The sequence below is a fragment of the Danio rerio genome, chromosome 12, assembly GCF_052040795.2.
Source record: "Danio rerio strain M-AB ecotype USA chromosome 12, GRCz13ab, whole genome shotgun sequence".
NCBI lineage: Eukaryota > Metazoa > Chordata > Actinopteri > Cypriniformes > Danionidae > Danio > Danio rerio.
In genome coordinates this window covers 21,164,291-21,178,177 of record NC_141032.1, presented here as the reverse complement: position 1 = coordinate 21,178,177, position 13,887 = coordinate 21,164,291, and the positions used below count along the sequence as shown (strand labels likewise).

The following is a 13,887-nucleotide window of genomic DNA, read 5'->3' as shown; positions in this document are numbered from 1 at the left end:
AGCGCTTTCTTTGCCATTCCAGATGACTTTATTAATAAACTACTTGAGTCATTGCAGAGATGTATGAATGCAGTTTTCCAAGCTCATGGGTGTCATAAAATATTAATTATTATTTCACTGCACCAGGACTTTATATTTCATACTGTACATTATTTCTGTTAAGTGACAACTTTTAAGCAAATTCAGACTTACTGTCCTAATTTTCACTGTGTGATTTTCATCATACAAACATTAAAATTGCATTAAATTGGCAAAATATGGTTAATTTAAGAACCACTTAAGCTTTTGAATTGATTAAAAGGTAACATTGCATAAAATCAAAAACGTAAAATAAACATTTATTGGAACACATAAAATTGACACAAATAAGAACATATTTTAGATATAGATATTTTCTACAATGTGACCATGAACTAATTTACTGAACTTGTTGTTTATGTATTAAAATACTCACTTTTTTATTTAGTATTTTTATTTCAAAAGAAAATCGATTAGGATTAATTCACAGGAACTGTGTGAATATGTGATCATGTAATACATAAAACGTTTACTAATTAGATTATGAGCATTTTAAAATACACTAAAATATAATGCATATATCTGTCATGTATTAAAATATATCAATGCAAATGTTGAAGAAATAAAGTGAAATAATGCCAATGAATATCATCAAAGCTACAAATTTCAAGCATTTATTGAATCTATGACAACAGTCACAATGCTGAACAGAATTATGTGACACCAGGCAAGACAGAATGTGAGAATGATATTCGCTTAAAAGATGTATTGTAAAACATACCAACTATTCTGCTTTTATCGTTTAAACAAGCATGTGATCAAGGCGACAAGCAATGCCTTAATAACATTGGCTCATTTAGAGAGCTGCATGGTCAGGGCATCGATAAGCTCCTGTTTCTTGGTTCCTGTTGTACGTATATTGAACTGTTTGCATGCATCTTTTAGTACAGGCACTGTCAGTTTTCCCAAAGTGCCTTTTGCGACATGAATTTTCAGCTCTTCTTCGGAAATCTCAACTTTGGCCTTCTTTTCAGCAGCACCACCACCAGATTCAGCTGTCAGAAAAATTTTTAGTCAAGAGTCTGTTAATGACAACTTTAAAATGACTGTTAAAAGGTGTAAAAGTAATTATTAGTTATTCACACAGCATTCCTAATCACATTGTGTTCCTTCCTGAGTTGCATAGTTTGTCTAGTTTTGTTAATGAGGTTTTTCTCTTGCACACTGATTCATAGCTGAAAAGCCAATCAGAGCACTTTCTTTCATCAATGGACAACAGCAATTCTATGTAATGAATCAGGCAAACTATCTACTAAAGCAAGTCTAGCTAGAAGCAACATGGGGAACACACTAAACAAACTAGCCTGACAGACTGATGGCCTGTCACTGACCAATGGCTGACTGTTGACTTGGTGCGTCCCAGACTTAAAAAAAAATAATTAAAATAGCATAATCTGAAATCTTACCAGGTTTGCGTTTAGCTGCAGGTTTCCCTTCTGGGTTATAATCAGGAGGATAGACCAAATCTTTGAACTCTTGAACCAGCGGACCAAGCCGATCGTCCATCATTTTTACCTTTGGCACTAAAGAAACATAAAGAATGTAAGACAGCAATAGGATAAAAAAAATACTAATTTTTCCCTTTAAACAACAAGAAATACTTGTCAAATCCTCAATGGGTTCAGGTGAAAGCATATCCAGAGCCAAAGCCTCCAGATTACTGTAGTGCTGTTGCAGCACTGGGTTTTCAAATGCATCACTCCTGTAAATACAGAGCATGACTTATAGATGAATTACCAATAAACAGCCTATAGTTTGTTTGATTGGTATAAAACCACAAACCTGTATTTAAAGCGGAGCTTGTGCACGATCTCTTTCATTTTGTCTACCTGCTCATCCGAGGCTGTGGGACCAACGTGAGGGTCCACAGTGCGTATGTCATCAGCAAAGGGAAGATAAATCACATGGAAGCCTGGAAAAAAAGAAAGATTTGATACTACTATTTGATATTAAAATAAATTTTGCATATTAGTAATAATGTCAGAAGTATTAGAATACATTTTAAAACTGTTCAAACAAATAAACAAGTTTTTTTTTTCAAGATAAATTTAGCACTAAAACATGAGTTTAAATAGGCATAACACTTTGGATTGCTGTTACCTGGAGGTGTTGCCTGGGTTTGACTCTGATCCAGTTCTTCTCTCTGGGGCACTAGTGCCACAAACCGAGGTGGAGTGTTACGACGAGGGATGTATTTGCACAATGCAAATACATTTTTTTCACAGCACTTCAAAAGCAGAGCTGTAAACATACAGGAGCTTCCTGTAGTAAACAAGAGAAGCAAAGAGTGTCACATTAGTTTTGTGAAATATGGCAAAAACCATATTTTAAGAAATCATCTGGGTTGATCTGAAAGAGGTATTAAAGGTCCTGTGAAGTGCTATGAAATGTGCTTTTTTATTCGAGGTTTGAGATAAAAGAATGGGACAGTGTAGCCCCTCCCCTTTTAAAAAAAAAAAGCATTTTGTTCTATCCCCACTCTGCCATTGACAGTGGTATGGCACAAGCACATCAAATGAGAAGCGTTTTGAAAGGGGGCAGGGCATGTCAGGTACTAGAGACCATTTGATTGGCATTAACTGGTAGAGAAATTGGTGAAATGAATAAAACTATTCATCCGGAAGTGACAAACTACAAGCTTTACAGGCTTATATCGGCTTTATATCTCCCAAAAGTGAATTTTGTCACTGTTCTGGAGCGCTTTAGCTTTTAGATATCCTAAAAACTAACAATACAGATTAAAAAAGAAATATATATATATATATATATATATATATATATATATATATATATATATATATATATATATATATATATATATTTCATTAGACCTTAAATCTCTCAACAAATGAATGACAGTAACAAATAAAAACCTGCCTGATATCTGCTCCTCCTCAGGGTATATGAAGAGAGCAGGTCGTAAATGATGGTGCAGTTTGAGGCGATCTATAGGCTTAAATCCAATTAGTACCAATCCTGGATCATCAAACTTCTTTATCTCATCCACCTCATCCTTTTCCATCACAATCTGCTTCTGCCCATAAACCTTCATAAGCAAGTTAATTTAACAAGTTACTGTTAAATTAGAGGCACATTTAGCAATTTAAAATGTTGTTATAGTAATGATTTTGTTTCGAGGTGCTTTACCTGTGCCCTCTTTGTATCATTTGGTAATAAAATGCCACCAGTTTGAGTGTGGAAGAGACGGGATTTAGTCCGTACAGGTTCATTATTATCTCTGTAAAGTTTGACAGCAGAAGGCTTCATAGCAGTCCTGGCCAACACGTATACGCCAACAGCCAGATCGACACCTTCTCCAAGGGAGAACGTTAACCTTGAAAACACATTAACAGAGGTATAAATTACTGAATGTTTTTTTAATGAGTTGTTGTATGAACTGTATACAGAAACAAAAAACAAAAACAAACTACAGAATAATATTGTTTGACTGGAATTTAGGTATGGGTCGGTATAAGACTGTGACCATATGATAACCTTAAATAAAAAAAAAAATCAAAGCTTAAAAAAAAGATTACTATTTCTAAAATATGTTTTTAAAATAACTTTTTGTCATTACTTTTTCACCTATTGAACACAACATATTTTGTTAAAAATATATTTTGTAACAGTAGCTTTTGATGTGGAGAGCCCTTCTCTGCTGGAGATACTGTTGCCCTAAAAAACTAAATAAAATAGATAGATAAATAGATAAATAAAACACGTAAAAAGCTGTACTTTACATATACTGTATATGTATAAGCTTTTCACTCTAAAAAGCTAAAGCTTAGCTTGTCAATCATCATAGCACACGATCTGCTGATGATTTGACAATAAAAGTGATTTAATAACAGAAGATTCTGGCATTTTTAAAACCTTGACATTTCAAGACAGCGGTAAACCTTGAAACCGGTTATCATGCCAGGACTACTGGAATTATAAAGGCTTTATTACACAGTAAATACTTCTGGAATCTCAGGATATGTTTTTTTTTTGCAAAGTGACTGACAATAAACAATTGTCATTGTTGTGTAGATCCTAAATATTGCAGAATGGAAAAATAAATGATTGAAAATATATCAAAATTAGACTTTTCTTTATCTTCTTGTGAAATGCCATTTAAGCTGTTTTTAATACAAAACAGCGTATCCCTGCAATAATGTGCATGTCCATAATAATGTGCATGTCCACAACACTATATACTAAAATTAGACATGCAAGTGGAAAATTACCAAACATTTGCAGAGTATTTACCTGCATTGAGCTCTTTTCTTTAACTCTTTTGCTCTGACTCTCTTCTGCAGGTCCTCCAGTTTCCTGCAGGGCTCAATCTGAAGGCCGAGTTCACTTTCATCTTCTGGAGGACTTACAATATCGCAAAAGAACAGGGAAACATCAAACCCTCCAGGCTTTGAGAGGTGCATCAAGTCAATGGCTACACCTGAAGAACACACAGAACAGTTTATCATTTATTCACAGTTAAAACAAAAAGAAATGTTTTATTTTCCTCTTAATATCCTTACCTGTCTCTTTTAGGTCAGCAGCCTTTGTACGAGCCTGTCTGTCTTTTGCACTGTCTCCTCCATGAGGCTCATCCCTGCATGTGAATATCATGAGGCGCTTGTGTGACAGTCGCAACTTGATGTCACTGTAAAGGTTGGAACAGCACCACAAAGCCTCTCCGAGAGAAGTTTCCCCACTGCCCATGGTCTTTTCAGCAAACTGACCACCTTTATCACCTTTCAGTTTATCAATATCCTGTACACGTTTTGCTCCTGAGAAGCGAATCAGTATATGAGGTAGATTCACCATCAAAAATATAGTCTAAGTTGAATAAATAGTTAATTACTGACCAGGGGACTCCAAGTCGTGGTAGACGTAAACATGCTTGAAGGAGTTTCTGGGGTTCTTGCTCTGCTCAGTCCCATAAAACACCAAAGCAACCAGGTCTCTGTCACTGCTTATGATCTTACTAGTGTACACACTGCGCACACACTAGACACAAAGACAAATATATTTATTAGGCATGTATGGGAATACAATATTGTGGCAACATATGAATACAGTTAAACTTTTTAGGCTCACCTGCATAGTCATGTCAAAATTTGATGGCTCTCCATTCTCCCCTTTGATGAACATCTCTTTAGATGCATCAACCAAAAACACCAAGCTGTCACGGCCGCTGCTTTTGTAATCGCCTTTTAATTAAAAAGGTACACGTTTAATCAGATGTTGGTTTGATCTATGCACGTTTAATGAAGAACAAACGTTTATTTCATACGGTTTCAATAAATCAATTAAGATGGCTAGGCTAACCTCCAGACTCTTCTTCATCCTGCTCATCCACATCGTCTTCGTTTGGAAAGTAATTTCCCCAGTTCGCCATTAAAGTTACTCTTAGTTTTACCTTAGATTCGAGTCAGAGTTACTTTCACAAACAGTTTAAGTAAAACAAATCAAAATGTATTACACTAACTATAAACCACTGTTCTCTTTTGCGCTAGCTAGAGAACTTTGTATCCCTTCACGACCGTGCGTGCATGCAACCAGTCAATGCGCCATAAGTTGAGTGACAGCTCCACGATCCTATCAGAGACGACTTTTGAAAGGCACTCACCAATTGGGACACAGGAGCAAAGTGACTGGTCAATCCAAATACGCGGAAGTAAACAGAACAATTTCACACAGTAAAGACAGGATTTGATATAACTAAAACCTATATATAACTAGTAAACGTGAACGAATAGCTTTCGGATTTGTTATGTATGGTTTGAGGCGATTCCCAAAACATTTCGAACTTCATGAATCGGATTCTCACCCGAGACCAATTTTGTCTCGAGTGAACCGAAAACATTCCCCCGCGAACCTGAACGTTTAATAGATGAACATCTGGAGTAAAATGGAAGCGAGATGGTCCTGGTTAATTTTTAATCCCTGGTTAATCCAGATCTAGTGATTAAGAACCGCGCATGCCTGCAAACAAACTCTTTAATTCACAAAACAGCAACACTCATCATCTATTTCTTCAATTATACCCCCAGTTTCAAAAACAATGTTTAAGACTAGTAAAGATTAAATTGCAAGATTGAACTGTCTCAACTCAAAATAACTTGCAGTAAATGTCTTAAAATACACGTGTCATTTTTTTTCTCCAGGTGCACACCAGTTATTTAATAAAATATTTTTCTAAGGCCATTTTTAAAATATTTGGCTTAAATAGACTTATTTAACTAAGGCCTAGTCCTCGCTTAATCTAAGCCCTGTTTGTGAAACTGTGCCTAAAAGTTTTAGTCCATGTCACCAGAATTGACTGAATCTGGTTTTTGATCCGATTTATTGAAAAGAACCGTTCAAACGAATTAGCTTCAGGCATTCGGCTCACCGGTTGATTCGGCTAGTAAGTGTAAACACCGTCATGCTTGTTTTCATAAAGTTCGCCATCTAGCGTTGTGGATGTTATCCGTTTTACAGATGTTGGTAATATATCTGCGCTACAATTGGTCGAGCCCCAGTGAATAAGCACATTTGTCATAACCGGTGTCCAAATATCTCGAGTCACTGTTGCCAAACGAATGCTGAACACCGCGTTGGACCTGTCAAACTTTCGTGGTTAAGATAATTTGTTAAAATACTTTGTGTTCGTTTTATGGATGTGTGATGATGAGACTGTGAGACACCAAAACAGTGAAGTCTGCCTTTTTCGAGTCGAAAACTCAAGATAGATTTACGTTTGTTTACAGTAGCGTTGCGTTTTTGTTTGTAAACAACACTCTGTTCTGAATCAGTTGCCATGGCTAATGGAAGTTCTTACACCGTTCAGCTGTACGTTTATGACCTGTCAAAAGGACTGGCCCGTCAGCTGAGCCCCATGATGTTAGGTGAGTTCTCCAACTGTTAGCTAATGTTTATTCTGGGAAGTTGGTTGAGGATGCTTCTAGAATAGCTCATGTTTTGTGTCACTAAAAAGTATTTATACACTGTAGAGCACAAATATGTATTTCCCCTATTGAAATATGCAAATAAAACATCGAAAAACTTTACATTTTTACATCTAAACTGACAGGAAAGACAGTCGAGGGAATATGGTGAGTACTTTTCTTCTTCTGTTTGTTGCACGTTATATAAACGAAAGCAATAGTTCATCTAAAAGTGAACATACTATAACCATTTATTTTCTTCTGTTAAAAAACATATTTGTAATAATTTGTTAACACTTTAAACTAACCAATGACTTGCATTTCATTTAGCATTTTTTATTAACAAAAAGAATCAGAATTATACAGTAATATACAAAAATGCATATGCCAGAGTGTACATACATTCAATAATTAAAAATGTTTTATTTCTTAAGAATATTATAAGTCTTCCTTGCTTTTTTATTACAATGTTCTCCAAACTTGTGCAGTAGTCCTTAGTCCCTTAATGAAAATGAACTAAATTTGGCTTTGATCCAGTCCATTTTTTATGTATACAAAACTTTCCAAAAATAGTAAAAAGATGTACAAGGAATGTACATTTGTTACAAATATTGACATAATAAATGCAAATATCAAAATCTTGTTGTTATTTGAATATAATATTGGTTTTCCTTCTAGGAAAAATTTCCATATCCATCCAAAAATTCCTTGAGTATATACAAATAAGATACAATAGATTCTTTTTCTATAGAACAAAAATCACAGGAATAGTCAATATCCAAATAAAACCTCTCTAAAACCTCTTTCACAAGAAGCATTTTTTGTGTCCAACTTTGCCGTCCAACTATGGAAGCTAACGGCGGCCATCATTCTTCAGCATTTGTAACAACCTGAGAGAGTAAATTTAAATTTCTTCATGAACTATTGCTTTAAATACGCATTGGTTCCAATGCTTGTGTTTTTTAATAATAATACTAATAAAAATACTACTAATAATAATAAATTAATTCAACTGTCTCTATTTGAATGTTTCTTAATGAAGGCACACTGGAATAGTGGCTTACGGGGAAGAGTTTTTCTTTGGAGGAGGAGGTGTTACAAGCTGCTATCCTGTAAGAAATGACCAATGGATTTTTTATTCATAAACTCAGTGTGCAACCCAGTTTATTTTTTAAGCATATGAAATAGAAACTTTAGATATTTTACGGATGTCAAATAATGTTGTATTAATTGTACTTTCATGTTTTAGGGTTGTACTATTCTTGGTATGCCTGATTCCACAGTGGACCTAGGAAACACAGAAGTTCCTCGGGACCTTTTTCAGGAATATCTGTCTTCGCTCGGGGAGTCCACTTATAGGTCAGTATAGTTCTGTTGTTTGCATTTAACAGGAAATTGCTATGAGATATTTTTACTATTAAAAGTAGAGATATTTGTGAAAGCTGTCATCATTTTGCAGTTCCATTTTCTGCCACTACCACCACAACACAAACGCCCCCATTTATATGCGCAAATCTGTTTTTCCACCCCTTCCACAGACCTGAAAAATACCACCTTTTTGAACACAACTGTAACACCTTCAGCGCTGAAGTTGCGCAGTTTTTAACAGGAAAAAAGATTCCCTCATACATCACGGATCTTCCATCTGAAGTGCTCTCTACGTATGATGGCAAACAAATACACTTTTAACACTATTTGTAATATTACAATTATTAACTGTTTTTGTTTTTTCCCCTTCACTCCACAGACCTTTTGGACAAGCGCTCCGTCCTCTTCTGGATTCAATCACCGTCACTCCATCCGGGAACAATGGCATGAATGGATATGGCCAGAGGTAGAAGATCTGGCTGCATCTAAGAATGTATTAATACAGCAGTCATGAAGAGTCACATTGTGCCTTTCAAGATCAAAAATAGCTTTTATATAAAGCAGGGCTTTCAGTTTCTCTTCTCAGTGCCTTTTCATAAAGTGATACATTTTCACTCTCTTTTTTTATGCTATCTTCAGTGATCTGCTGTGTAGACAGAGGGACCAATTAATCTGTATTGTTGACTCTTTAGAATAGAATATACAAATCCACTGGGACAAACAACCAGTGGATAAGAAATGTGAAAGAGGACATTTTTACCAGGACTGCAAATGAATTTTAAAATAAACAAAATCATGTGGTATAATTGGATAGAACACCCAAAAATGAACATTCTGTCTGTTACGCATTTCCTGAGTTCATGTTAAGCACAAATAAAGATAAACTGAGGAATGTTGGAAAGTAGCAGCCATTGACTTTTTTTGTTCCCACTATGAATGTCATTTCCAACATTCTTCAGAATATGTTGTTTTGGGTTCAACGGATGTCAGAAATTCATAAATGTTTAAAGTCCGCATGAACCGGAAGCTGTGACAGCTTTTTTTTTAATATATATATTGTGACGCAGCCAGTTCCTAGAGAAACAAAATATTAAATGAGAAAACAGTGGGCGTGGCTTGTTTTTCTACTGCGAGCTGATTTGATGTAATAAAGTAGGCATTTCATTCAGAAAGATTAGGAAAAAGGTTTGGGGAGAATTTTTACAACCTAACAGACACCTCCTCCACACCATTTCTGTTTGTTGTCAAAACCGACAGTTGGAGGGGTGTGGTAAAATGTTAACCACGCCCAAAAAATCAAAATCATGTAGTCTGAGAATTTAACAGAAAACAAAAAACAGGAAGTGCATTTTTAGATTTAAAAGTTAGATTACAAGAGCAAACTATTTGATGACATTGACATACACAGATTAATTGTTCAGCACAAAACTGGCAATGTGAGCTAGCAAAATCATATGGTTAGTTTTGATTTCATTTATACTTTAAAACCACTTGAGCGAGTAATTGTGAAGAAATGTACATTTTTGGGTCAACTATCCCTTTAAGCCTGTTAGAATGCAGTTAGACACCCATATATATCAGGCTAAGAGTGTAGAAAAATCCCTGTGTGGGATTTAGTTTAAGTTAATTATAGCAAGTCATTACATTAAGTTATAATTACAAAAGCACACTTGCTGCTATCTAAAAGAAAGCTGTTTCACTAGGAAATGGTTTACAGTTGTAGTGGGATTCCCCTCATTGGTCTGCAGGTGTCTCTGTCTTACCTCAACATGATTTGTAACTTCAGATGCTTTCAGAAAAATAGATGAGAATGAGGATTCAGATTAATACAAAATATGCTATTGTGATTAATACTCACATGAAGAGTGTAATCTTATTAAAAATGTTGACAATTCTTACTGTTAGATTAAGTGGGTAACTGTTTTTTTTTATATTTCTAACTTGTCTTTTCATGTTTAATCAGTTTTTTTTTTGTATTTAATGCAAATATTTTAGACTATGAATACTAACGTTCATCTCAAAATGAAAATTCTCTTATAGTTTACTCAAACTTCTGTCTTTCAAAATCTATAAGATATTTGAGACTTTTTTTTTTGGTTAAAAGAGTACATAATGAATGGGATCTGGCAGTTTAATACACATTTTCTGAAAGACTTAATCACTTTCTATAATGAATGGATATCCTTTAGGTTTTTAATCACAAATGTTTATGGGTGTGAATAAACAATAAAAGAATTAAAACATTTTGGTGAATTAACATTTTTATCAACAGCATAGTGCCTTAATTATAACTTCTTGTTTAATAAATTTAAGGGGACAAATGACATATACAGCAAGCACAATATAATGTCACAAATATGAAGTTAACCAATATTTTATAAACTATGACAAGCAAAGGACCTAGTAGGACTTTTTTGTATTTCTTTTTCAGTTTAGTCATTATGAGCAAATTACAGTGCCATGATAAAAAGAGACAAATGTACAATTTTTATTAAAAAGTTAAAAATGTGTGAATTTTATATATAAAATACATTTTAGTCTTAATCTCACTGTCTATGGTCTTCTCATGGTCTATTTAGCAAGTTCATATTTAGCTGTCTGAGGTCTGAGCTATACTGTTGGTAATAACTTGAGCTCTTAAAACCTTTCTGCCTCATATATGTATTTATGTGTATTAAATATAATCTTGTCCCTATTTGAAAGGCAAATTAAAACATGACAGTATAAAGAAGTAGTTTTGTTTTTAATTGTCAAGTTGATTTGGTAATGTGTATTGCTTAGCTTAATAAATGTTATTGACAATATATTCAGGGCTAAATGTTCCCATGGGTATCTGAATATATATTAATTTGGAGGTCACAATGTTTCAGGTTCATCTAATTCCGTAGGCGATCATTAATCAAAGTTGTTCTAGTTCATGTAAAAACTTTACACGTTGCAAAGACACATACCGAACAACAATCTGTGCTTTAAAAGTTGCATTTAAATTGCATCATTTTGCTCACATCCTCTATCATCTTCTTTATACACAGTGAAATATGCTGATGACGGGTTAACTAAGGCAGTCTTTAATAAGACAAAAAGAGAGCTTTGTCTCCAAGTATAATCCACAAAATCATTCAAGTTCCAGATTTTTCGTTTCAAATTGAAGTCTTCTAAGTCCACCGAATCAGATACAGGCTCTCATTTCTGTTTCATTAAATGTTGGCATTCACATGGCCACTTTCTTTGCTTGCTGTCCGTTCTCACAATTCGCTGACATTTATATGATTTCATGGGCCATGCCATTAATTAACCAACACAGCTTCTCAGAATGTGATCCTCTCATCCAATATTACTGTCCCGAGCAGATAAAAAGATTTTACATCTAATCATGTGGGTAATGTACTTCTGAAAGGGCAGAAAGGCTAGAGCGTGAGACGCTGTTGCTCATGAGAGGACTAGAGGCATTTATTAACATGCATGTTTTAATAGCATGCAAAAATATATCAACATATAAATCATAATCCTTTAAATGTACAGTAGGCAGTTTTAAACTTAATCTTGCTGTTGATGTCTGCAGCTCAGGCTGTGGTTTACTAGAGAGTTTTTTTATGTAAATTGGGTAAGGCTATAATGATAGACGGACATGGGTGCGAAATCACACACAAAACTAGAAAGATCATATAGCAAGAAGATAATAAATATTATATATTAGAGCGATAAAACAAAAGAATTGACAGCTAATCTGGTAGATTCAGAGTCATTATCTTTTCCTGCCGTTGACAAGTTATGCCACCATTCAATAAGATCAAGTCCATTTAATATAACACAGCCAACGCTTATTTAAACATGGTTAGAAGGTATTTTTGTTTAGTAAAAGATTTTATTTTAAAATTAAAGTCCAGACATAAATGTAAAAAAAAAAAAAAAAAAAATATATATATATATATATATATATATATATATATATATATATATATATATATATATATATATATATATATATATATATATATTTAAGTCCAAACTACAAAAAATTTAACATTTCCAATTTTACCCATATTTTCACATTTTTACATTTTTACAAAAATATTTGCAACATTTATACTCCTTACGGGTTCAGCTCAAAATACCCCAAAAATATTTATTTGTAACTCTTTGAAACTGCCACTTTGACCTAAATAGTGTACATGCCCAGCTAGTGTTGTTTCAATACTGATAAACCTCTGGTGACCTGTTATTGTGAGTTATTTTCCATTTTATACGGCTCCTTTTGCAGCATCGATGTTGTAATGTCATTAAAATACATTCAATTAAAGAAACTTTGGCATTTTATTTAGTTGCTTAAACGTAAAATGAGACAAAAAGCCGTTTACTTGCACGTGCCCGTCAGAATCGGCAGGCTAGCGCAGACGCTCCATTGAATATACTAGGGTAAAATAAATGCTCATATTATAAAGACATAGCAAGGAAAATGTAATTTGATGCAGCGCTTCTTGTACAATCTGAGACCCACTTATTATATAGGATATCACTCAGCCAGTGGAGATCGCTGATTTTCTAAAGAAAACAGACCTTAAACGCGTCAATTTTGCACTGACATACAGTTCACCGGAAGCGCTTAACCCAGGTTACCTTCAAATTAAAAGTCCTATTAGCATGCTTCGGCATATACCCTATTGTGCATTTGGCTGAATTCAAATGAGATGAAGAGGGCAGAGCTACAAACACCTATGCATCAGCATAACAGCAGATTCAAAACAGTACTGATGTCATCTCTGTGAAAAACTGAAAATATCAAAAGACATGGCTTTGAAGAAAGTAATTTATGGAGAATCTGGTGTTCATTTGTAAAATAATACTATGCCTTTTAGTTCCTGAAATTATTTACATGTATGGTGGGAAAATTCTAATGGCGGAAGGCTGGTTCTTACTCAGGGCTGTCTATGCTAATAAGGGTGTTCACAAATAGGTGGGACTTTCCCCCTCCTTTGACATGTACAATGGGCGAGTGTTAATCAAAGATTATGCAGACTGTTTTTATCAAGTGTGATTTAGAAAAAAAAATTATTAAAACATTTTTACTATTAGATGCTATATTCACACACTGCTGCCACACAACTGTGAATTTTAACCCCTTATAAAAGTGATTTTTCCCTTTAAAGTATATACTCAATACACATTTCATATGTTAAATGTATAACAAATCACTTTTAATTTGATGCAGACACTTTGCCTTTGGTCCATATTAAACTATGACCTAAAACCACTGTAAAAATGTTGGTTGAATCTTTTTCTTAAATTTGATTCACCTTTAGTTTGTGACGTAGAACAGGCTTTTTTTAATTTTAGACTAGATGATGTGCACTGTATTCAAAAGAATGGACAGTGCTTTCTCCATACAAATCCATACAAAAAATGAAGCAAAAATATGTGTGTCCCCCAATACATGAGCAATATCACACGAATAGTAGTGCGATATGGCTGTTTATCTGCACGGGTGGGAGGTGTGCGTTGGCCGAGTGCCTTAGCGCTCCACCCATGC

At 34.4% G+C, this 13,887-nt stretch overlaps 2 protein-coding genes across 6 annotated transcripts; one reads left to right on the top strand and one right to left on the bottom strand.

Moving 5' to 3' along the window:
* Positions 1-676: 676 nt before the first annotated feature.
* xrcc6 (X-ray repair cross complementing 6) lies at positions 677-6,514 on the bottom strand. Of its 4 annotated transcripts, none has more exons than XM_087274703.1 (13): positions 6,458-6,514; positions 5,392-5,482; positions 5,161-5,273; positions 4,929-5,070; positions 4,599-4,850; positions 4,330-4,516; positions 3,226-3,412; positions 2,956-3,124; positions 2,179-2,340; positions 1,861-1,990; positions 1,680-1,780; positions 1,485-1,601; positions 677-1,073 (listed from the first exon to the last, which is right to left on the bottom strand). In XM_087274703.1, exons 2-13 carry the CDS (start codon positions 5,459-5,461, stop codon positions 871-873), a joined length of 1,833 nt encoding a protein of 610 aa, XP_087130829.1. In that variant the 5' UTR covers positions 5,462-5,482; positions 6,458-6,514; the 3' UTR covers positions 677-870.
* Positions 6,515-6,585: 71 nt separating this feature from the next.
* desi1b (desumoylating isopeptidase 1b) lies at positions 6,586-11,088 on the top strand. 2 transcript variants are annotated; one of them, XM_087275440.1, is made up of 7 exons: positions 6,586-6,684; positions 6,861-6,953; positions 7,139-7,160; positions 8,035-8,104; positions 8,242-8,351; positions 8,531-8,653; positions 8,740-11,088. In XM_087275440.1, the coding sequence occupies exons 1-7, from the start codon at positions 6,648-6,650 to the stop codon at positions 8,828-8,830; spliced, it is 546 nt and encodes a 181-aa protein (XP_087131566.1). In that variant the 5' UTR covers positions 6,586-6,647; the 3' UTR covers positions 8,831-11,088.
* Positions 11,089-13,887: the final 2,799 nt, after the last annotated feature.